This window comes from Callorhinus ursinus, unplaced genomic scaffold (assembly GCF_003265705.2).
Source record: "Callorhinus ursinus isolate GAN/ISIS: 27379988/994484 unplaced genomic scaffold, GSC_fseal_2.0 scaffold10, whole genome shotgun sequence".
NCBI classification, from domain to species: Eukaryota; Metazoa; Chordata; class Mammalia; order Carnivora; family Otariidae; genus Callorhinus; species Callorhinus ursinus.
This window is the reverse complement of record NW_027397072.1, coordinates 2,329,362-2,352,770: the sequence shown is the minus strand read 5'-3', so window position 1 is coordinate 2,352,770 and position 23,409 is coordinate 2,329,362. Positions and strand designations below refer to the sequence as shown.

Genomic DNA, 23,409 nt, shown 5'->3' with positions numbered 1-23,409 from the left:
AGGGTGTTATGCTGAGCGAAATAAGTCAGTCAGAGAAAGACATGTATCATATGACTTCACTGATATGAGGAATTCTTAATCTCAGGAAACAAACTGAGTGTTGCTGGAGTGGTGGGGGGTGGGAGGGATGGGGTGGCTGGGTGATAGACATTGGGGAGGGTATGTGCTATGGCGAGAGCTGTGAATTGTGCAAGACTGCTGAATCACAGATCTGTACCTCTGAAACAAGTAATACATTATATGTTAAAAAAGAAGAAGAAAAAGATAGCAGGAAGGGAAAAATGAAGTGGGGAAAATCGGAGGAGGAGATGAACCCTGAGAGACTATGGATTCTGAAAAACAAACAGAGGGTTCTAGAGGGGAGGGGGTGGGGGGATGGGTTAGCCTGGTGATGGGTATTAAGGAGGGCACGTTCTGCATGGAGCACTGGGTGTTAAACGCAAACAATGAATCATGGAACACGACATCAAAAACTAATGATGTACTGTATGGTGACTAACATAACATAATAAAATTAAATTTAAAAAAAAGGGACTGCGTGTTGTGTCAATTGGTTGCAGCGTTTTTCATCTATGTGCTCACTCTCTTAAAATGCAAATAAAGACTGCTTCCCGAGAGGGTGCTCTACAGTAAAAAAAAACAAAACAAAAGAAAAACCCACAAAAAAACAGACTATTTCTGGGATGCCCTGGCTGGCTCAGTCACCAGAGCATTCAACTCTTGATCTCCGGTTGGGCGTTTTGAGTTCCACATTGGGTGTGCAGATAGCTTAAAAAAGAAAAATCTTAAAAAACAAACAAACAAAAAGCCAGACTATTTCCATATTTTTCCTTCCCAAAGCTTCTTAGTCGTAGCAATAATTCCAGAATCACTTCAATAAAAGAAACCCAATGAAGCATTTGATTTATATTTACTAAAAAATTAAACTTTAATTGCTTTTTAAAAAATTTTTTTTTAAGATTTCATTTGACAGAGAGAGAGAGAGAGAGAGAGAGATAGCAGACAGCGAGAGAGGGAACACAAGCAGGGGGAGTGGGAGAGGGAGAAGCAGGCTTCCCGCTGAGCAGAGGGCCTGACTTGGGGCTCAATCCCAGGACCATGGGATCATGACCTGAGCTGAAGGCAGACGCTTAACGATGGAGTCACCCAGGCACCCCTGATTGCTTTTTTTAAAAAAAAGATCTATTTATTTTAGAGAGCTCGAGAAAGCACGGGGTGGAGCAGAGGGAGAGGGAGAAGCAGACTCCATGCTGAGCCTGGAGCCCAACACAGGGCTCGATCCCACGACCCTGAGATCATGACCTGAGCTGAAATCAAGAGTTGGCTGCTCAGTTGACTGAGGTACCCAGGTGCCCCTAAACTTTAATTGCTTTATGTATAAAATATTTGCTAACCAACTAAACATATGACTCTTATTTACCTCTTTGAGGACACATACTTCTGTAAATATGATAAAAGGTACCAAGGAAAAACGCAATTGTGGGGGGCATACAGTTTCCCGGGGTTCAATGACCGCCAGAAACACCTACCTGTTCATGTTGACATGACTTCAGTTCAGATAGTTTCCCATTAATATTTGGGACTGCATCTCTGCCTGTATAGTCACACTTACTCCTAGTAATGAACAACGATTTTTGTGTGCATTTTTAGTGAACCCACCCATTCAATAATAAACCCTTTATACCAAGTAAACAGAGTATTTCAAAAAGAACAACATAAAAATAAAAATTACTTATCTTTAGTTATTGTATTTGATGAAGCATATTTAATCAAAGTATATTCTGCTTCAAATAATGCAATCATTTAAAATAATGGCTTTTTAACTATTTGGCCTTAAAATTAAAAGTATGTTAATATGACGCTTTTTCTGCACAGGACTGGTATCTAATTCAACAAAATTTTATTTATATGCAAGGGCTTTAGATAATACATTCAAAGTAATGAACTCTAAGGAAAATACTACAAAGAAAGTCAGGCCTTATAAAAACAACAATATTGAAATCAAATACATCATTACTTACGATCAGCTGTTTCAACCCAACAAAAGTCTGCTCTACGGACGCGGCATTTAAGACCTGCCTCTTCGCCGCGGCTCTCTCACCCAGGAAGCGAAGCATCAGGTCTTTAACTGCATCCCCCTTGAAGAAATGTAAGAAAAATATGCCAAGATAATAAAATGTTAATTAAACTCAGCTAACCAGAACCCGTAAATAAATGAAATTTCTTTTTTCTCCATTGGTGTTTGGAGGTTAAAACGTGGTTACAGTACAGTACAACTTCAATCACCCAGATGCTTGAGCATCACCACCTTTAATGTGTATTTTAGAACTGCTCTTTCTTTTAGAAGAAGGGGTAAATCACCACCACCTGAACCAGGCTTACATGAGAGGCACGCCGAAACAGGAGTGGGGTTCGGGACCAAGGCCGGATGGGGGCTGCAGCGTGGGCCCCAACAATCCACCAGGTTGCCTGCGTCTCTGGGAAAGCCTCTGGGATCTGGCACTGCCGTCCTTCAGCCCGCAGACAAGAGAAGAGCGCCCTCCTGAGCAGGTCCTCTGCCAGGGGCTCAGCCAGGCCCTCCGCACACAGGAGTTGTGCTGGGGGCCAGGAAAGTGCCCACATGGCCTCTGCATGGGGAACTTGGGCCTCACAGCCCGACTCCTTAGGTTTGACGCCCCTGCGGACAGGGCGCAGAGATGGAAAAGTGGAATCCGAAGCTCCCAAGGGAAGGCGGCTGGTGAGGATGTGGATGGATGAAAGGGTCCCTGGCCCACAGCTGCTGGGAACAGAGGATGGCGCAGCCACCGCGGGACAGCATGGACGTTCCTCAGAGAGTCAGAAGCAGAACCAGCCTATGACCCCGCAGTGCCACTTCTGGGTATTTATCTGAAGGACATAAGGACACTAACTTGAAAAGATGTCTGCATCCCCATGTTCACAGTCAGCACTTGGGAACGAGCCATGTGTCCGTGGACAGATGAACGGATAAAGGCGACGAGGTGTCCACACACCACGGAATGGGATCAGTTGTAGGAAGAGCATGAAATCTGGTCATTTGTTTCAACATGGATGGACCTTGAGGGCATTATGCTAAATGAGTAAGTCAGAGAAAGACAAATCCCCTATGATCTCACTTCTATGTGGAATCTTAAAAAAATGAAAACCAAAAAAATCCAAACTCAAAGATACGAGAACACACTGGTGATTGCCAGAGGCAGGGGTGGGGAATGGGGGATGGGCCAAATGGGAAAGGTGGTCAAAAGAGGCAAACTTTCAGTTATAAAAGAAAGAAGTCCTGGGGATGAATGAACTGCACGGCAACTACAGTTAATAATGTTGCGGCGCATATTTGGAAGTTGCTAAGAGAATATATCTTTCAAGTTTTTATCACGAGAAAAATAATTCTGTAATATGTAAGGTGAGGGATGTTAACAAGACCTATCGTGGTGACCATTTTGCAATATCTGCAAATACTGAATCATGTTACACACCTGAACTTAATACAGTGTGTATCACTTACGCCTAGATAAAAACATAAATAAAAAAGAAGAGGAACCAAACATAAGGGGAAGATGGAAGCGCGAGGGGCAGAGGACAAGGCGCTTTGGCCAGGCCAGGAGCGGAAGGACTATCAGCGGCTGGAACGGCCAGGGAGAAATGCCACCGCGTGGGTGCTGGGGAATAAGAACCCTCTCATCTCGGGGAGTAAAACCCCGGCTTCCCGCTGCAGGCCGCTTAGTGCTAGCCGTGCAGGGCCACTGAGAGCCCATGGCGACTGAGGACGGAGAGGAGAGCAGTGTGGACGTGTTCCCTGCGGACTCCACAAGCGCCCCCACCCCTTCCTATTGTTTTCCTACCCTTGGCATAAGCATGCAAGGTGAATCTTTCGTGGTTGCCCAGAATGGTGACACTTAAAAAGCACCAGTCTGTGGACGACGCGTGCAGGAGAAGCAGAAAAGATGCTGCAGGGGTCTGCGGCTGCCCTTCCACGGGTAAAGGGGGAGAGGCGGCTTTGGCAGGGGGGGTTCCATGTCGCGAGTCTGGTTCCGGCCTTGGGCACGGAGCCCCGTGCTCCAAGAGGCCAAGCCACACCTCCCTAGCAAAAATCTAGAAGCAGCAGTTTTATGATTTTTTGCTTTCAGAATGTGAGGTGAAATGCTTCAAATGCTGGAGCCACAGAAGGGGCTAACTGGTCTAGGAGGGACAATTAAAGGGCAGAATAAGAAGAGCTCTGCCATATGGCTCCATAAAGCTTTGCAGGAATGCAACTCCTATTAGACAAGGGCTTGACCTGGGTGGGAGGAGCTGAGCCAGGAAAGGGCAGGAGCACACCTGCATGCCGCAGAGGGGGACCCATTTACTTCCTCCATCCCTGCAACATTCTCTGGTAATTAGACCACACTGCAAACATCTTTTGCCCTTAAAAATCTCTGCTGGTTAACATTTTCGTTAGCACAGGAAGTTCCTGAGACATGAGTATTTGTAGGACTAACAAACATCTCACCTATGAAAGCCCAGGGATGGGACAAAATGTCTTCCCATGAGCCTACTCCTGCTGTGTCACTGAGCTGGAGGGAACTATGGCCCAGGGGCCATGGCACCTGACTGCACAGCCTCCTGTGGTCGTCGGGGAGAGGGGAGCAAACTTGCCCCGCTGTGGGATTTTTCTCAGAGCTATGTTGCTGCCCCTGGGACGGGACCCGCCCGGAACCCTTGGACACCTCCAAATCAGCAAACTCTTCAGTGAGGGACTAGTGCATCCAAGGCCAGAGCAGGAAATGTGGGGAGATAGCATGGGAACGAGCCAGGACTCAGGCAGGCAACGGGGCGGATGCCTGTTGTTCCCCCCCCCCGCCCCACCACCCCCGTCAGAGGTGTTTATGCAAGAACAAGTGGCTGATCTCAGCTCACAGATGGCCATGGGCTGCCACCCCTCCTTCAGTGTGGGGACAGTTCAGTAGTCCCTTCTCGATTTTAATGGACAAAGACAAAAAGGAAACCAGAGCAGCTGATTCACAGCGTGCAGGCTTTACTGTCTAGGAAACCTGAAGACACAGTGGTCATGGGGCAGTGGTCTGAAGAGACAGTGGGCCCTGCACCTGACCCAACACACAGGGAGCTTTCTGCCATGGCTCCAATGGAGAAGCTCCGGGAGCATGCGATCCTCTTGCTTGTGTTTGCTCTTTCCCAGTGTAAGCAAAACCTCCTGAACAAACATCAAAGAAACAAAAATAAGGCAGAACCCCAAACTGGTGGAATATAAAATGGTGCAGCCATCTGGAAGACAGTTTGGACATTCCTCAAAACGTGAACCCCAGGGGGGCCTGGGGGGCTCAGCTGGTTAAGTGTCTGACTCTTGGTTTCGGCTCAGGTTGTGATCTCAGGGTCCTGAGATCGAGCCCTGCATCGGGCTCCATACTCATTGGGGAATCTGCCTGAGATTCTCTCCCTCGGCCCCTCGCCTGTGCATGCGTGTGTGCACACATGCTCTCTCTCTCAAATAAATAATCTTAAAAAAATGAACCCCGGAGTTGCTACGTAACCCAACAGTTCCACTCGGAGGTACGCCGAGTACCTGGAACATTTCTCTCCAAGAGAAATGGAAATGTGACCACACAAAAACTTGTTCATGAATGTTCATAAGCAGCATCATTCACAACAGCCAAAGAGTGGATTCACAACAGCCAAAAAACGGAAACAAATGAAATGTCCATCAAGGGATGAATGGATAAAATGTGGAATATTCATAAACTGGAGTATTATTTGACAATAACAAGTAATGATGTAGGGATGATACATGTTACAAAATGGACGGCTCTTGAAAACATTATCCTAAGTAACAGAAGCCAGTCTCACACGAGACCACAGATGGTATGACTGCATTTGTATGAAATGTCTAGAACAGGAGAATCCACAGAGACAGAGAGATCAGTGCTTGCCTGGAGCTGGGGGAGGGGGCGGGGGTTTGGCTTCTTTCGGGGAGACAAAATGTTCTAAACATTGACTGTGGTGATGGTTGCACAATTCTGTCAAAATGCTAAAAACCAGGGGCGCCGGGGGGGCTCAGTCACTGAGTGTCTGCCTTCGGCTCGGGTCATGGTCCCGGGGTCCTGGGATCAAGCCCCGCATCGGGCTCCCTGCTGGGCGGGAAGCCTGCTTCTCCCTCTCCCGCTCCCCCTGCTCGTGTTCCCTCTCTCGCTGTGTCTCTCTCTCTCTCTGTCAAATAAATAAATAAAATCTTTTAAAAAAATGCTAAAAACCAGTGAATTGTAAGTTGAATGTGTGAACTGTATTGCATGTGAACTCTATTTCCCTAAAGTTGTAAAAACAAAACCAAATCTAAACCTTTTTTTCTTGTGAGGCCCCAAACAAATCAGAATTTGAGAGAATGCTTCAGCAAGGAAAACAGTGGGGGGCTGTCACAGAATGGCCTGAACTGGCCTCTCCCTGTCTTCCGGGCTTCAACTCAGTGCAGCAAACTTAGCTCAGGAACCGTTCACGAGTGTGGTGAGCAAAAGCAGCAGGGACTTCTTACAAGTAAGCAGGACTGGACCGTCCTCAAGTGAGGAAGGGGATGAAGCAATTGTTTTCAGACACAGAAGAGGGCTGGGATCTGAGAGAACGGGAAAGATGAGCTCCTGAATTCAAAAGCACATTTGGAGCACAGTGTGAAGAGGAGCCCCAAGCAGGGCGTGGTGAACTTGCTGAGGTGAGGAGGCAAAGTTAGGAATCCGAGAGGCTGAGGTGGCTGGAACTGGCAAGAAGGAGCACTGAAAATGAGGGAACTCTGCACAGAAGCCTAAGTCTATTGCTGGACACCAAGCAGTCCGTGCACACGGTGATGCCCTAGAAGGCTGGATGAAATGACAAGGGAGCTGAGCGATTCTCAGAGCTCACACAGGCTGAAAGATGTCAAGTTATGCCAACTGTGTGGAGCACTCTTGTTGAACACTGAGGCTTTCGAGAGATGTCAGAAAGGTCACCCACGAGGAAAAGCTACTCTAAACTCACCCTAAGAAACTTAAAAACAAACCTGAAAAAGATCAAGTCAATCTGCATATAATAACATACCTGCCGACCAGAACGGAGTGCAAGTCTTTTTGAAGACAACACAATACAGACTTCCAAACACATGAAACCCACAATGTCCATCCTCTAACCAAAAATGACGAGACATGGGACAAAGCCAGCACATGTGACCCACAACCAAGAGAAGAAATAAATACAAACAGATCCAGAGATTATGGAGATGATGGACTACCCGGAGAGGAACCTTCAGACAGCTGTTATAAATGTCCGTGAGGATCTGAACCAAACTTCAACACATTGAATAAAGAAAAAGATAAAAAAGAAGCAAATGCAAATTCTGGAGACAAAAAATATGAAAAATTCACCAAAAAGCATCAGCTGCAAACTAAAAAGCACAGAAGGAAAGACTTACGGACTTCAGGACATGACTGCAGGAATTTCAAAGGGAAGCACAAAGAGAAATAAAACTGAAAAACAAACACAGATCCTTAATGACCTCTGGCAAAATCAAGTAATGTGTGGAATTGAGTCCCAGAAGTAGAAAGGAGGGAGGGAAATCTGAAAAGCTATTGGAAGAGGTAAGGACTAGAATATTCCCAACTGGGAAAACACATCCCAGTAAGGTCAACAAATCCCAAGCAAGATAAACAGAAAAGAAAACCACGTGAATGCGTATCAGGATCAAACAGCTGAAAACCAGTGATAAAAATCTTAAAAGTAACCAGAGGAAAACATGTACATTAGGTACAGAAGAGTGAAGATAAAAATTATTATAGGACGCCTGGGTGGCTCCGTCGCTTAAGCGTCTGCCTTCGGCTCAGGTCATGATCTCAGGGTCCTGGGATCGAGTCTTGCATCCGGCTCCCTGCTGAGCGGGGAGCCTGCTTCTCCCTCTGACCCTCCCTCTGCTTGTGCTCACTCTCTCTCAAATAAATAAAATTTTAAAAATTATTATAAACTTCACATCCAGAACATGATGGAAGGGCATCTTTAAAATGTTGAATGGAAAAAAAAAAAAAACCTGTTAACCTGGAATTTTATGTAAACATATAGTATATCCAGAAAAAAAAAACCTTTAAAAATGGAGACACATAAATGATTTTTGCGGATTAATGAAAGCTGAGAACATGTGTAGCTGGTGGAGCTGCAGGAACAGGTGGGCCCTTGGCCTCCTGCAGCCTCCTGACCCGGGGTTTCCACAGGGACCCTGTGGGCTTCCCTGAGGGGATTCCGGTGAAATGGAAGTCGCAGGGAAAGAGAATGCAAAAGGGGTGGTGGAAGGCTCCAGTCTCCAGGTGTGCGTGCCAGGTTTCCCGTGCCGCCAGCACGGGCCGGGGAATTCTGATGCCCGCCAGAGGGGCCCAACCCCGTCACTGTCACCTTCACCACCCTGTCACCCTCACCACTGAGGTTCTGCGGCTTCTATTTATTCCCCTTTTCCCTTTCTCTCTCTTTAGTGAACAAGCACCACGCAAACAATTCTCCACTTTCATTCCTTACTGGTTCTGAAAAGTTCTGAACTACCATTTCCCCACAAACTTTCCATTTACTCCTTTGAGGACAGAGGCCACGTACAACCATGACGAGCTGAAAATGTCTGTGTCCTTCTGATGCCACTGGAGTGGAAAGAGGTGTTACACGTTCACCTTTCAGCTTCTAACTTAGCTGAGAGTGCCACCGACATCATTTCAGAGAGAAATTAAAATCTTTTCAAGTTTTATCCTCCAGGAAGGTAATTTTTAATGAGGCGAGCAATTTGGAAGAAAATCATGTTTCAGAAAGCTGACTGAGAATGAACAACTCTGTCGTAGTAACAGTGACAAGGGGGAGCTTATTAATAAGTAAATCCAAGAAATGGTCCCAAAAGCTTGGTGTGTCCAGAAAATTAATAAAGAAACCAATCTTAAGTCTTCTGGCAAATAAACACAGCATGTCGTTTCAAGGTTAACCGTGCATTTTCTTTTGTCTTGGGAATGATAATATACAGATGAAGAGACACAGGTAAATGCACATCCAGCACACCTGTCATGTGGGAGAGTCAAAGGTATTCTGGGAACCATTCTTGGTTCAAATTTCAATCTATCACAAGGTTCCCCAAATAACCACTGTGGATTGCAAGAGGTACTGAAGACATTACCAGAGGACTTGAAGGAAATGAAAAGAAGGAAGGCTGTGCCTGGTCGGCTCCCTGCGCGCTGCCCAGGCAGCGGGAGCTCCCTAACCCTTGCTGACTTGTGTCCTGACTTTCTCACTGGCAGCTGGGTGGAACTGGGGAGGTAAATCATGGAAGCTTTAGAGTTAGGGAGGACCTATGACAGGGCCTCTGTACCTGATTCAATCTAGGGGAAATCAGCACTGAACTTCAGGGCTTGTGTTTCCTGACTCAAGGAGGACTGACATTTTGGGCAGCACAGTATTTCTGGTCTGGCACTGACCAGCCCACAGGCTATTTAAAAGCATGCTTGGCCCCATCCATGAAATGTCATGTGCTCACCCTAGACCTCTGGCAACCAGACTGAAGCACCACTACACATCTCCAAATGTACCCTAGAACCCCTGGACGAAGTCATTTCCAGGGCAACCTTCAATTTTCCCCTGAATTACAATGGGGGGGAAGCAAACTGCAAACAGTGTGGAAAGGAAGTGCTAAAAGGCCAGTCGCACGGAGGCTGCAGGAACATGGTGGCCGAGCACACAGTCCCCCAGAAGCAGGGAGGGAAGAAACATGGAACAGTAAAGCCCTCCCCTCCTTCCCCTCTGTGGGTAGAGTGGATGTAGAGACAGGGCGAGGGAAGGGTGGGGAAGGAAATCTGTGAATACCTAACCCAAATTCTGCATGTCCAAGTACCCCCTGAACTCAGAGTCCATACCCGGAATTCATTAAAAAGATCCCACAAAAGTAAGTTTATGTTCAGTATATTCTGCTTGAGACAGTGGAGAAGGAAGCCTCTCACAATGCCTGGTAAACAGTATACACAATAAATGTGCGTCTGGTACCTGAATATGCTGTCAACACTGCCATGCGAAGTGTCAAAACCTATGGGCTTGCATTTCTAGGTCCCCAATGTGGCCCTTCTCCCAGGGCTCAGCAGTTTACCAATGTCACGACAACACACATCCCACGCACCGGGCTTTCCAACCAGCCGTGTGTGCAGCAGCGGGCACATGCTTCCCGAAAGGGCTGCTGAAGACAGGAGGGCAGACACATGCAGGACACAAGGCCAGCCACCTGGGCCAGACCGGTGCCCCCAATGCACGGGGCTGGGCGGCAACCTGGGCAATCACCTGCCACTGGCATCCGATGTGCTCACCTTATAGGTACGTGTTACACGTATTTATAAACATTCTCACCATACTATGCATGCCGCATGCCATCTTGTATCCAGTTTTTCAAATTTAACAAAATATGGACCTCGTGAAAAATTCTGCTATATCATTTTTTAATATTTATATTTAATTTTTTAAAAAAGATTTATTATTTGAGAGAGACAGCACGAGACAGCGTGCACGAGCGGGGGGTGGGGAAGGGCAGAGGGAGAGGGAGAAGCAGATTGCCCGCTGAACAGGAAGCCCGGGAGCCCGATGTGGGGCTCGATCGCAGGACCTTGAGATCATGACCCCAGCTGAAGGCAGACGCTTCACCAACTGAGCCACCCAGGCGTCCCTGTATCATCATTTTTAATGCCTACGTTAATGATCCATTGTACAGATGAGTCAAATGTATTCAACCAGCCTCTTGATAATGGGCTTCTGGATCGTTTCAGATGCTTTGCAGTAACAAACCACACTGTGATGGGCATCCCAAAAGCTGGGTATTTGTATACCAGTGACATTATTTCCTTATAAAAAAATTCCTAAGACTGGGATTTCTGGACCAAATAATATGCACATTTGGATGCTGATTTTAAAAACTTTACTTAAAAATGTTTGTACTGACTTAGGGTCCCATCAGGGCTGCCTGAGTCAGGCCATTTTCCCACACTCTAGCAAACATGGAATAATCATGAACGAAATGCCTAATTAGATAACAGAAAATGGAGCTAACCTTATCATCTTTGATTGCTAGATTTAACTTTTCTATGTCACTATTATATAGAACATTGAAATATTTTTGTGATTTGTTACTTCGTGGGGCCATCCACATTTTTCTTAATGAGTCTATAAAACTCTTTCCACATCAAGCATGTTATATGCTAAACAAATATACTCCCCAGACTTTAAAAAAAAAGGAATGGGGAACTTATCATTTGCTGAAGCTTAAATGTCACAAACAACCTGAGCACCTGAAGTTCACAGCTACGTCAGAGAATTATGATGTAACTATCTACCTTGCTGATATTTACTTCTAAGACTTTGACTAGTGCCTTAAATACATTACATTAGGGAAATCAACAGAGTTCCAAATTAACTAGTGATGTAACACAGACTCTCCAAATGAGGATTTTAGGAATTGCTAAAAAATGAGGACTTTTCAATCCCTGAAAGGTATTTATGTGTATGTGCGCGCGCACGCACACACACACATCCATATAAGGGGGGTGAGGGAGAGAGAGGGAAAGCAGAAAGAGATGAGAAGGAACTAGAAGTGGCCGCTGAGGAATCCAGCCACAAACGCCCCCCTGAGGATGTCCTGCACCCACCTGGATGTTGTCAAACTTGAGGCCCGGCATGGTGAGGCTCTCCTTGTCCACGAACACTGTGCTGTACTGTTGGGTGGCTACTGAAATCAGGACGTCCCTGGTCTCCTCCCCGGGGAGCCAGGCATCACTTCTGCGATCCATCTCGCTCATGCTCAGGGCTGTGGCAAAGGGGTCCTCACTCCCCGCAAACACAGCCTGGATCTGTGAAAACGGTTTTGGAGACTGAGGGATTTCTACAGAAGCTGGGGAAACACCCGCTTTTGACTTTTCGATCCCTGGGGAGTGAGAAGGCTCAGCGGCACCTGGGGACCTTTCTCCCCCCGGAGTGGAGAGTGAAGACAGTTTTTCTGGAGCTGAAGAACCTGCATGCGGGTTACTGACGGAGATGAAAGTGGAAGTCGTGAATGAATCAAAGAAGTCCGAGGCCAAGGAATTAGTGTTGGCAGGATCACCAAAAAATTTACTCAGGCTAGGGCTTGGCTGCACAGCCTGGGGAGGGGTCTTGGCCACCGTTTCGCTCGCACCACTGAAGCTCGGAGACTTCACCATCTGGGACTCGAAGCCATCCCGCAGGAGCAAGGGCGGCTGGGAGCGGGCGGGAAGCGACTGGCTGAAGATGGTGCACACTGGGACGGGCTCCTCATTGGGAGGGGACTGTCTCAGAGGTGGGGCGCACCCCGGCCCCTCCGGATGAGTGCTCCCGTCCCCTGGGCCAGGGTCCTTTGCACCCTCCTCTCCCAAGGCGGGCACACCTTTGACTTGGTGGTTGTGGTCTGGGTCGGGGGTTGTGTCAGAGATATCTTTAGATGCATCCTCTCCGTCACTTTCACTGTCCTTGCTCAGGGTGTCCACTGCTCCTTCGTCCCCGAGACTTTCCAGTGTGGGACCAGCGTTGCCTTCTGCAGGCTCCACAACATCCTGCAAACAGCCAAGGTCACCTGTGTCATCTTCGCTATTATTAGGAGAGTCAGAAATGAGGACGCTCTCCATCAGGTGCTCATTAAGCTTATCTACGAAATTATTAGAGTCTTCCGATATGGTCTCATTCTCTTCAGACCCAAACTCGTCTCCACCGAGGTCAATGGTTTCCTCGTGATAAAGCGGCTGTCCCTGCTCTCCCTGCGGAGTGGTGCTCCGGGTTTGCCCCTCGGCCGGACGCGAGCCCTCAATCACGCTCTGCTTGGCGCCATTAGTGTTCTCCATGGTCCCCTGATGCAAAGACAGACATGAACCAACCTCATCAGCTTTCCATCTCAGTTGTTGTTGAGCTGATTTTTACCTTCCTTTTAAAACTGTTTTCAAACTTAAAAACAAATGGTGGATACATGTCATTACACATTTGCCCAAACTCATGGAAGGCACAACACCAAGAGTGAACCCTAATGCGGACTATGGACTTTGTGTGATAATGATGTGTCAACGCAGCTTCACTGACTGCAAAACACGTACTGCTTGGTGAGGGAGGTGGAGGGGATATGGGCAATCTCTGAACCTTCTGCTCACAAGTTTGCAGTAAGCCTACCACAACTCCTACTAAAAAGTGTTTAACAGTTGTATATTCACGTGGTTCAAAATTCAAAAGACTCCATTTCTCCAGCCATCTATCAACTGATTGATCATGGTAAAAGACATGTAACGTAACCATCTTGATCATTTACCATCTTAACCATTTTTGACTTCACAATGAAGGGGTATTCAGTGCATTCGTATCATTGTGCAACCATCACCACCACCAATCTCCAGAACTCTTCTCATTTTGCAAAACTGAAACACTGTACCCATTAAACAATGACTCCCCAGCACCCCCTGTCCCCCAAAGCCAGTCCCTGATAACGGCCTTCTACTTTATGACTCCGTGAATGTGACTACTCTAGGTACTTCACATAAGTGGGACACCACAGTATTTGCCCTTTTGTGACTGGCTTATTTCACTTAGCTTAATGCCCTCAAGGTTCACCTATGTTGTAGTATGTCAGAATTTCCTTATTTTTTCAGGTTGACTAATATTCCATTGTATCTCCATACCACATTTTGCTTCCACCTTCATCCACGATGAACACTTGGCTTGCTTCCACGCTTCAGCCACTGACTGCTGCCATGAACATGCATGTACAAATATCTCTTTGAGTCCTTGCTTTTAATTCCTTTGGGTATATACCCAGAAGTAGGACTGCTGAATCATATGACAATTCTATTTTTAATTATTTGAGCAACCAACAAACTTTTCCATAGTAGTTGCACCATTTTACATTTCCTGCAAGAATACACAAAGATTTCAATTTCTCCACGTTCTTGATGATACTTGTTACTTCCTGTTCTGATACTAGCCTTCCTAATGGGGGTCAGGTCTCCAGCCTTTTAAACCCTACTTGTTCTTAGCAGGCAGAGTAGGCGAGAAGCCAAGAAAACACAAAGGCCCTATTGCCTGGCCCCTGCCTACCAGCCTAGCCAACAATCTTAATTCAATTCTTGTGGATTTATACTATTAGGGACGATGGCTGAGTCTCCTTGGGTTGCATTTCTAGAGAAAGTCATATTATTGTAGTGTGCACCTATGTGGGTCCACGTGTCAGGTTTGGGTTATAAAAGTTTGGGAAACTTGAATGGATCGTGCCTGTGACATTTTCCCATGAGAAGTGCTATAGTGGGTTTGGGACAATGTGCAGTAAGTCGGTAATAATAAAGAATGAGATTTTGAAAGCAAACTAAAACAACAACAACAACAACAACAACAACAACAAAAAACCTCTATTATGACCCAGGTGTAGACCCCTCTTCCATGAAGCCAAGACACTCCAACCTGTAACAATCTCCCCATTCTCCCTGGGACACTGTCTGTCTGCACTGAGCATGAGAAAGAAAAACTGTACCAAGACAGAGGCACCCTCATTGAGGCAGGCTGACCACTGGAGCTAATGACAGCGAACCAGACAAATTACTGGTGCTAATTCTGTCCTCGGTACTGTTCTAAGGGTTGTATGTGTATGTTCTTACTTGATCCTCAGAACCACCCTGTGATACAACCACTATCATTTTCTTCATCTTGCAGATGAGGAAGCTGATGCTCAGGGAGGTCAAGCTCGCTCAAAGCCGTGCCGCTAGTAAGCAGAGAAACCAGGGCCGGTTAAAGCTGAAACGCTGGGTTGACACTGGATGGTAGAGGCCACAGAATGAAACAAGGAGTTTGAACTCTAAAGAAAATGTGCTCCTTTTCTTGAAGAACTTTTTAAGCAAAAGTTACTGTATATAGTTCTATTCTTATAGTGAACAAAGTCCAATTAAGATGAGGGTTTCTCTAGAAAAAAAAATGCCTGCTTGACCTTTAAAAACTATACCTAGCTGATCTCTAGATAAGAGTACTTCTTTGGTAACACTTCCACAGTATTCCAAATTAGGCGTCCTTCCTTTTTGCAGCCTGGTCACCTTGAGCTCCAAAAACAAGATTAAAGTAGATAATCAAAGGTACACATTTTGGAGAAGTTTCTTGTCCAGCATAGTCAGTTACTAATTCCCCATTTGTTACATATTCACCTGATTAGCTATAAAGGAGTCAAAAATGAAATGAAAAAGGAACAAAAAGCCCTTTTCTGGTAACGTTTCACAGCAAGGCAGAGGAGAGGTTGCCTGGAGAACATCAAAGAACGGACATGCCGTCACATGAGGGGCCGTCCCCTGGGTCCTCTCTGCAGGAGAGGCTGGGCAGGAAGACCATGGGAACAGCAAGCACGACTTCCTTTCACCTGGACAGCAGCTGAATGCAACACCATCAATGCCCTAATACACAGAAGGGGATGCTGAGCATCAGAGCAGTGATGGGACTCAGCAACATCACTGGTAGTGGGGCACCTGGCTGGCTCAGTCGGTAGAGCACATGACTCTTGATCTTGGGGTTGTGAGTTCGAGCCCCACATTGGGTGTAGATAGAGATTACTTAAAAATAAAATCTTTAAAAGAAAATAATAAAATCACTGGTAGAGGCGCTTGGGTGGCTCAGTCTGACTCCCGACACTGCCAGGAATGGAGTTTGGTCCCTCCTGACTAACCCAGCCCCAGCACAGTGCCTGCCTACCTGGGAGATGCCAGTAACTACAGCTGGGTTAACTTGGCTCTGAGCCCCTCTCAGAATAAAAACAGTTCAGATTTTAACTCCAGAAACCCCAATACTACACTAATGGTTAATTGTAGAATAATGCAGGATATAAGAAAAGGTCCGATACAATTACAGGAAAAGGTAAAGAATATCAGAACTGGCAAAATCAGTGTTCTCTTTATATACAGGGAAGAGTGGAGAAAGTTCTACTCTTAAAATAAGCAAAAATAACTGCCAGTCAAGGTTAATTTGTATGTATTAGATACAGAGACAGACTAAAATGGGGGCACCATAGGAAAGACTGTCCAGATAACAATGAGCTACTTCCCACAATTCATTGGAATAAGAGACAGCTAATCACTCTACAAGACCCACTCATGATGTGGACTGGATACTTACAGCAAGAAACAACTGCTTCAGCAGTAATTAAAGAAACACAGATTGAAACTATGATTTTTTAGAAAAAAAATTGTCTAGGACATAGACAAATTTTTAGAAATGACAGCTCCTAGAGAGCTTTGGGGAAACTTATTTATTGAGAGTAGAAATGTAACTTTTCTGCAGAGCAGGTAGGCAAAGGATAAAACTCCAAGGCAGCAACTGTACTTACCAATTTATCTAAAATGTTTTTAAAGTAACAATCTTCTGAAAGGAAGAAAGCAAGTAAACATCAACATTCTTGCAAGTCAATGCTTGTTAGTAACTATGTTTTCTCTTTAGAAACCTTGTTTCTAATCCAATCTAAATTAGGAAATCAATGTTTCCTAGTGATAAAGTCTAAAAAGGTGCTGTCTAATCCAGAGTAAAAATATTGTTAATCCTAATTTCTTTGGGGGAAGGGCAGAGGGAGAGGGACAAGCAGGCTCTCCACTGAGCAGGGAGCCCGATGCGGGACTCGATCCCAGGACCCTGGGATCACGACCTAAGCCAAAGGCAGATGCTCAACCGACTGAGCCACCCAGGCACCCCAATCCTAATTTCTGAATAGAAACTACATATTTATTAAAAACCACTGCCAAAGGGCTGTTTTGAAATGTTCTGCAACTCACAGCATACTACTGTGTCTTAGATCCCAGGGTAACTTGGTACTCCCATGTTGTAGGGAGTGACACAGAGAGAAAGCTAGGTAGCCAACACACATACATGAGGCAAATAGAAAAATGGCATAGGGGTGATGGAGATATTCTGGACAGAAAGGGATAGCTCAGGTACAAATTTTCTTCTCTAAGTAGGAGAACTTAGAGGTTCTTTTCTTGTAACTTTTCCCTTTCTCTCCTAAAGGTGCATTTCTCTAAAAAACTTTTAACGAATTTTGAGTGGATACAAACAATATTTATAACATACGGTTGAGACACTCTAATATTTACTTCCCTCCCCTTTAGTGGTAATATTCTGAAATTTGCCATGCTCTTATTTTTCTTTAATCTTTCACATGCTTACTTCCTTAACACGTTACTTAGATTTTTCAGTTTTTGACTTAATTTCCCCTCTCTACACTTAACCTTGAGATTCAACTTTATTAGTAGCGTGAGGCTGGGATTCATTCATCTTTGCTGTTAAGAGTGCCCTGTCGTGTGATGCTGTCACAACATATGATCTATTCTTTTTTTTTTAAGATTTTATTTATTTATTTGACAGAGAGATAGAGAGCACAAGAAGGCAGAGAGGCAGGCAGAAGGAGAGGGAGAAGCAGGCTCTCCACTGAATGGGGAGCCTGCTTCTGAGCTGAAGGCAGCCGCTTAACCGAATGAGTCACCCAGGCACCCCAACATATGATCTATTCTATCACCGATGAACATCTGAGGTGTTTTTAGGTTTCTGATAGTACAGACAGTGCCATTAAGAATATTCTCATACATGTCTCCTGGTGTTTATGTGCAAATTTCTTCAAGATGTTAGTTATCAAATGTTATGTGTATGTTGGTTCATAAAGAATATATCTCTTCATCTTTGCTGGATGTCAAATTGCCTTCCTAAGTGTTTGTACCAATTTACACACATAGTAGCAGTGTGAAAGTATTCTTGTAAATCACATTTACCTACACTTGGTATGGTCAGACTTCTTAATTAGTATCAAGAATATATAAAAAATGCCTATAACTCAATAGGACAATAAATGACCCAACAGAAAAATAGGCCAAAGATCCAAACAGGCTGAAAGGCATACGCATTTCACAAGCATGAATCCTGTGATTCAATAGCTATCCATCTTTATTTTTCCAGGACGCTTCCATTCATAACCACGGTTATGGTTAAAACTAAGTACGTCTTTTCGCTCTCAAGAGTTTTGGTTAAGACAATAAATGGTTCTATGACCTATGTATCACAGAGGAACTCCTCACATGGTAGCATAAGCTATGACCATGAATGCTTATCAACAGCAACTCCAAACAAAATACCCGCCTCCTTCCAAAGATTAAAAAAAAAAATCTGGAAACAAGTACTGCCCGTAGACACAATAATAAACAAATAGCATATTAAAAATGGAACATTAAATGTGAAATGAATGAACCATGCTATATCTAGCGCATCAATGTTTGAACCTCACGTATCTAATTTTGCACAAAGAATGAGTAGAAAAATAAGCAGCATAATTTTCTGTATAAGGTTCAAAAACACATAAATTAAACAATATATTGTTTTAAGAATACAAGTGCAAAAGCCAGGTGATTATAATACCCATTCCTTTGGGGAGGGGGCTGGAGGTGATGGCAAGAGAAGGTTTGATCAGGGAGGGACACATGAACAAGCCATTGGCAACTGTCCATTTCTATTCTGGTGGGCAGAAGACTGGGCAGGTTTGCACTTGATCTTTATGTCTTCCACGAATGTTACATGTGGTCTTTGTATTTCATAATTAAAAAATGGAACAGATGTATTTGTTTTTTTCTGTGTAACATAATTCATTATTTCTATTATTGGCTTAATAATTTTATTAAATCATAGACATGATTTTAGCTTATGTTAGCATTAAAATGCTAGCAAAGTGGACTTTTTGTTCAGGTGAGTGCTTTGCACGATGCCCTTAATTAATGCCTTTTTTTTTTTTTTTTTGAGAGAGAGAGAGAGAGGGAGCTCAGGCATGAGCTGGGTGGGGGGAGCAGGGGGAGAAGGAGAGAGAGAATCTCAAGCAGGCACCAGGACCAGTGTGGAGCCCTATTCGGGGCTTGATCCTACAACCCTGAGATCATGGCCTGAGCTGAAATCAGGAGCTGGGCGCTCAACCAACTGAGCCGCCGAGACGCCCCTGGAGCCAGGATTTAAGCTTCAGGAGTTGTGGTGTCCAGGCTTTTAGCAACTAACGCTGCTGCTTCTCTCACTGTGACCTTCTTGAAACCAAAGCTCGTTTATATTTTCTTAAAGATTTTTATTTACTTTTTTGAGAGAAGAAATAGAACGAGTGGGGGGGAGGGGCAGAGGCAGAGGGAGAAGCAGACCCCCCGCGGCGCAGGGAGCCCGATGCGGGGCTCGATCCCGGGACTCCAGGATCATGACCTGAGCCGAAGGCAGATGATCACCGACTGAGCCCCCAGGTGCCCCACCTTTTTTTTTTTTTTAAGTACTAACTTTTAAGTGATTATTTAAGAACTGAAGTTTCATCAAGAACAACTCACTAAGAACAAAACTACAGTAGTTCAGGTTCCCTTTCTGGACATGATGCTGGAATTATAAGTCTTTTACCAGACTGCGATAATGTAAACCCTATTTCCATGAAAATATATGCCATGTAGTGGAAATCTAATTAGCATATACTTACAAAAGCCCCCATGTAAAGAACACCCACTGCAGATCAAGCATTTTACATGTGTTATCTTATTTAATCCTCAGGACCAACTTATAGAGTACCATTATTACCTCCATTATGCTGCAGAGAAAACCAGATGATTTGGCCAAAGGCATACTGTCAATATTTGATTTCAACACAGATTTTTCTGCCTTTGCTCTCCCTGTAAGGCTGCTAGGACAGATCACCACCCAGAGCAGCAGACGTGAGTCAGAAGGAGCACTGAACACAAGCTCTGAATAACTGCTGAGTCTTAGCTTCACTACTAAGCAATCTTTGAAAAATGACTTAATTTCTTAGTTTTGCTTTCCTCAGGCTGTAAATTGGGGTCATAAGGAATAAAGAGTAACTGATGCACAAGGCACTTCTAAACTGTAATGAGCTACATATACATTAGCACAGTAAACTATAATTTTAATAAAGCAGCACAGTGCTAACATGCTGTTGGAAACCAGACTGTGAGGACGAGTGAAAGACACTGCCACCAAATTACCCTAATTGCATTCCCCTCCCCCTCTCCCATCCCACCAGTGGGCCAGGCTCAGGGGCTGTCACCGGGTACCGTCCTGAATTCATGAAAGGAAGCCAGGAGGAGAGCACTTGGACGCAAAGACACCGTATCTTCCAGCAGCCACGAGAAGGGGGAAACTGCAGTCCAAGCTCCGCCTGGTTAAACTTCTGTGGTCAAGTGTGAGGAACACACATGCATTTCAGAATATATCTCTGAGCCCTGTGCTTCTTTTAAAATAAATGTTTTCTGGGCCGCCTGGGTGGCTCTGTCGTTAGGCGTCTGCCTTCGGCTCAGGCCATGGTCCCGGGGTCCTGCGGTCGAGCCCCGCATCGGGCTCCCTGCGCCGCGGGAAGCCCGCTTCTCCCTCTCCCGCTCCCCCTGCGTGTGTTCCCGCTCTCGCTGGGTCTCTCTCTGTCAAACAAATAAAATCTTAAAAATAAATAAATAAAATAAATGTTTTCAGTCTTCGCAGTATACGCACTCTACCGATCAGTTCCGCCCCGAGCGCGGCTCTGGAAGGAACCAGGACGTGGCGTAAGGGCGGCGTGTGCGCCCACAGAGACCGCCGCAGGCACCCTCCCAAAGCTGCGAGCTCGGTCGGGCAGGTCCCGCCCGTCCGCGCAAGAGCCAGCGAACAAGGAGAGAAATCAAGGGGCTTGCTCAGGCCCAGCTGCTCCCTGAGCGCCGCAGCGGGGGCCTGGAGACCTCCCAGGACGAGACGGCTCGGAGCAGAGCCCGCGGAGGGGCCCCACAGGCGGGCACCGGGGCAGGAGACCCCGACGAAGAGAGCCTTCCTCCCTGCGGGGCGGCGGCGACAGGCCACCGAGGGGGTCCGCCTCCCGGGGAGGGGCTTCCCGAGCGGCCGGGGTCAGGGCCGGCGAGGCTGCGGTCAGGGACGACCGGACCCCCTCCCCACAGTCCAGGCCCCGAGTCTCACCTGCCCCCTGCCCCCTGGCCTTGGGGAAGCGCTCAGCCGCCGCCGCGACCAGAGTCCGCGGAGAGAGCGGAGGAGGACCGGAAGGAGAGCCTGGGGCCGGCCCCGCCCCCGGCTCCTACGCCTGCGCGCGCTCCCCGTTCCTGCTGCTTTTGCGCAGGCGTAGCGCGGGGACGGCCTCCAGCCGTTTCCGGCTCGTGCTGCGGTGGGCGGGGCCTACTCACCGAGGTGCTGTGGTGGGCGGGGAAGGGAGACCGCTTTCTCTTAGCTCCAGGGCTTCATGTCAGGCAGTCGGAGGCCGTGAATCGGACGCTCGGTCTGCGCCTCTGCTTCCTTGACTTTTTTACTGGGATCACTGAGGGCTCTTTATTCATTTGAGGGATATCTGTTGAATATTAACTGTGCCTGGCAGGGCACTAGGCATTAGGATACAACGGAGAAAAACCACTTGTCTTCTTTTCATAAGTGATTAAAATTTTTAATTAATTATTTACTTATTCTTAAAAGATTTTATTTATTTATTTGACAGAGAGAAAGAGACCCAGCGAGAGAGGGAACGCAAGCAGGGGGAGTGGGAGAGGGAGAGGCAGGCTTCCCGCGGAGCAGGGAGCCCGATGCGGGGCTGGATCCCAGGACCCCGGGACCATGACCCGAGCCGAAGGCAGACGCTTACTACTGAGCCACCCAGGCGCCCCAGGTTTTTTTATTTTTGACAATATAGTCTATATTCAATGTGTACAATGTAATGTCTTGACACATGTACACATTGTGAAATGAGTACCACAAGTGATCAAATTAACACATCCATCATCCCAATCTGTTACCTTTTTTGGGGGGTGAGTGATGAAAAGCCTTGACACCCACTCTCAACAGATTCAAGTATAGGGTATCTTACTAACTGTAGTCGTCTTTCTGTACATCAGGTCTCCAGGACTCATTTGCATTGTAATTGAAAAGTTGGATCCTTTGATCACTCGCTCCTTTCCCCTTACCCCTCAGCCTCCAGTAAGCACCCCTCTATTTCCACAATGAGTTGAAAGTTTTTTTTTTTTCCGTATTTCCCATGTAGGTGTACCCATGCAGTATTTGTCTTTCTGTGTTTGGCTTATTTCACTTAACAGAATGTCCTCCAGATTCATCCTTTTAAAAAATGACAGGATTTCCTTCTTAAGGCTAAATAACATTCCATTCTGTGTGTGTGGGGGCACCCATGTGTGCCACGTTTTGTTTACCCATTCATCTGTCTATGGACACTTACGTTGTTTCCATGTCTTGGTTGCTGTGAATAGGCTGCAATGAACACGGGTGTGCAGATGTCTCTTTGACATGGTGACTGTATTTCCTTCGACTCCCGGAAGTGGGATTGCTGGAACATATGGTACTTCCATTTTCCACTTTTTGAGGAAGCTCCATACTGTTTTCCACAGTGGCTGCACCAGCTTGCATGCCCACCAACAGCGTGTAAGGGTTCCCTTTTCTCCACTGCCTGCCAACGCTTGCTGTCTTTTGACTTTTGATTGCTGATACCAGCAATCCTTACAGGTGTGAGGTGGTATCTCACTGCGGTTTTGATTTGCATTTCCCTGTTGATCAGAGATGTTGGGCATCTTTTCATATACCTGTTCCAGGGCTTGATTTTGTCATGAAGATGGATTAAGGGTTGAGAGAAAAGTTAAATAATCACACAGTTGGAGAGGTGTGTGGTCTTGGAAAGCAGAGGAACCCAGCTTAGTGAAGGGGGTTTGCTATGGCATTTTGGGATTCCATGCAGTTTCCTTTCTGTCTGTTCAGGACATGGTCAAGGCCAGCACAGTCAGGGGGTGCTAAGTAGTGTCCCCCACCACCATCCCTGGGCGTCTCCAGGGAACCCAGAGTCTTCCCAGCGGGTTCCCATTCAGAGTCCAAGGCTGGTCAGATGCTGCCATAGGTGTGATGCCAGGCACCACTGCCTGGCGCAGCACGGGTACTGCTTCTGCCCCCCGCCCCCGGGCCCTCCCCCCGTAGTGTTGGCTGCCTGCCGCCTGAATGAGCGTGGCCCCTGACCTTAGGGATCCTGGGTAGTGCCCCGGTAGTGCACAGACCAGGCACACATCCTAGCTCCCCAACTTAGGACCTCGGTGCGCTTAACCGTTCGTCAATTTTGCAGCCTCTCATCTCTCAAGATGGAAGCGCGGTACCTTAGGCGCAGGGTTAGGGCGAAGAACCTCAAGACAGCGCCTGTGGAGCGTCGGTCCCTGCGCCCCGCTAAGCACTAACCGTAACAAGCCACACGTCACAGATCCGGGTGAGGGACTGTCTCCGGGATAACGGAGCAGGGAGGGCTCCAAGTAGGTGACGTCTGAGTGACGCCCGCGCACCGGCCACCGCAGTCCAGGCCCCTCCGCCGCCCCGCCCCTCCGCCGCCCCGCCCCTCCGCCGCCC

The 23,409-nt window shown here is 46.6% G+C and overlaps 2 protein-coding genes across 3 annotated transcripts in view; one reads left to right on the top strand and one right to left on the bottom strand.

The window, feature by feature from the left end:
* TRAPPC12 (trafficking protein particle complex subunit 12) overlaps positions 1–21,123 on the bottom strand; it is a 95,767-nt gene extending 74,644 nt beyond the window's left edge. Inside the window, exons 1-3 of one of the 2 annotated variants that reach the window (XM_025867690.2) lie at positions 20,992–21,123; positions 11,670–12,878; positions 2,022–2,138 (exon numbers count right to left, since the gene is read on the bottom strand). In XM_025867690.2, coding sequence (XP_025723475.1) covers positions 2,022–2,138; positions 11,670–12,872 — 1,320 coding nt within the window. In that variant the 5' untranslated portion in view covers positions 12,873–12,878; positions 20,992–21,123. Of the gene's footprint in view, positions 1–2,021; positions 2,139–11,669; positions 12,879–20,991 lie in introns of those variants that run through there. The other variant, XM_073896943.1, reaches the window with a different exon arrangement.
* ADI1 (acireductone dioxygenase 1) overlaps positions 1–23,409 on the top strand; it is a 149,614-nt gene that overhangs the window by 112,972 nt on the left and 13,233 nt on the right. The gene's annotated exons all lie outside the window — the stretch shown is intronic.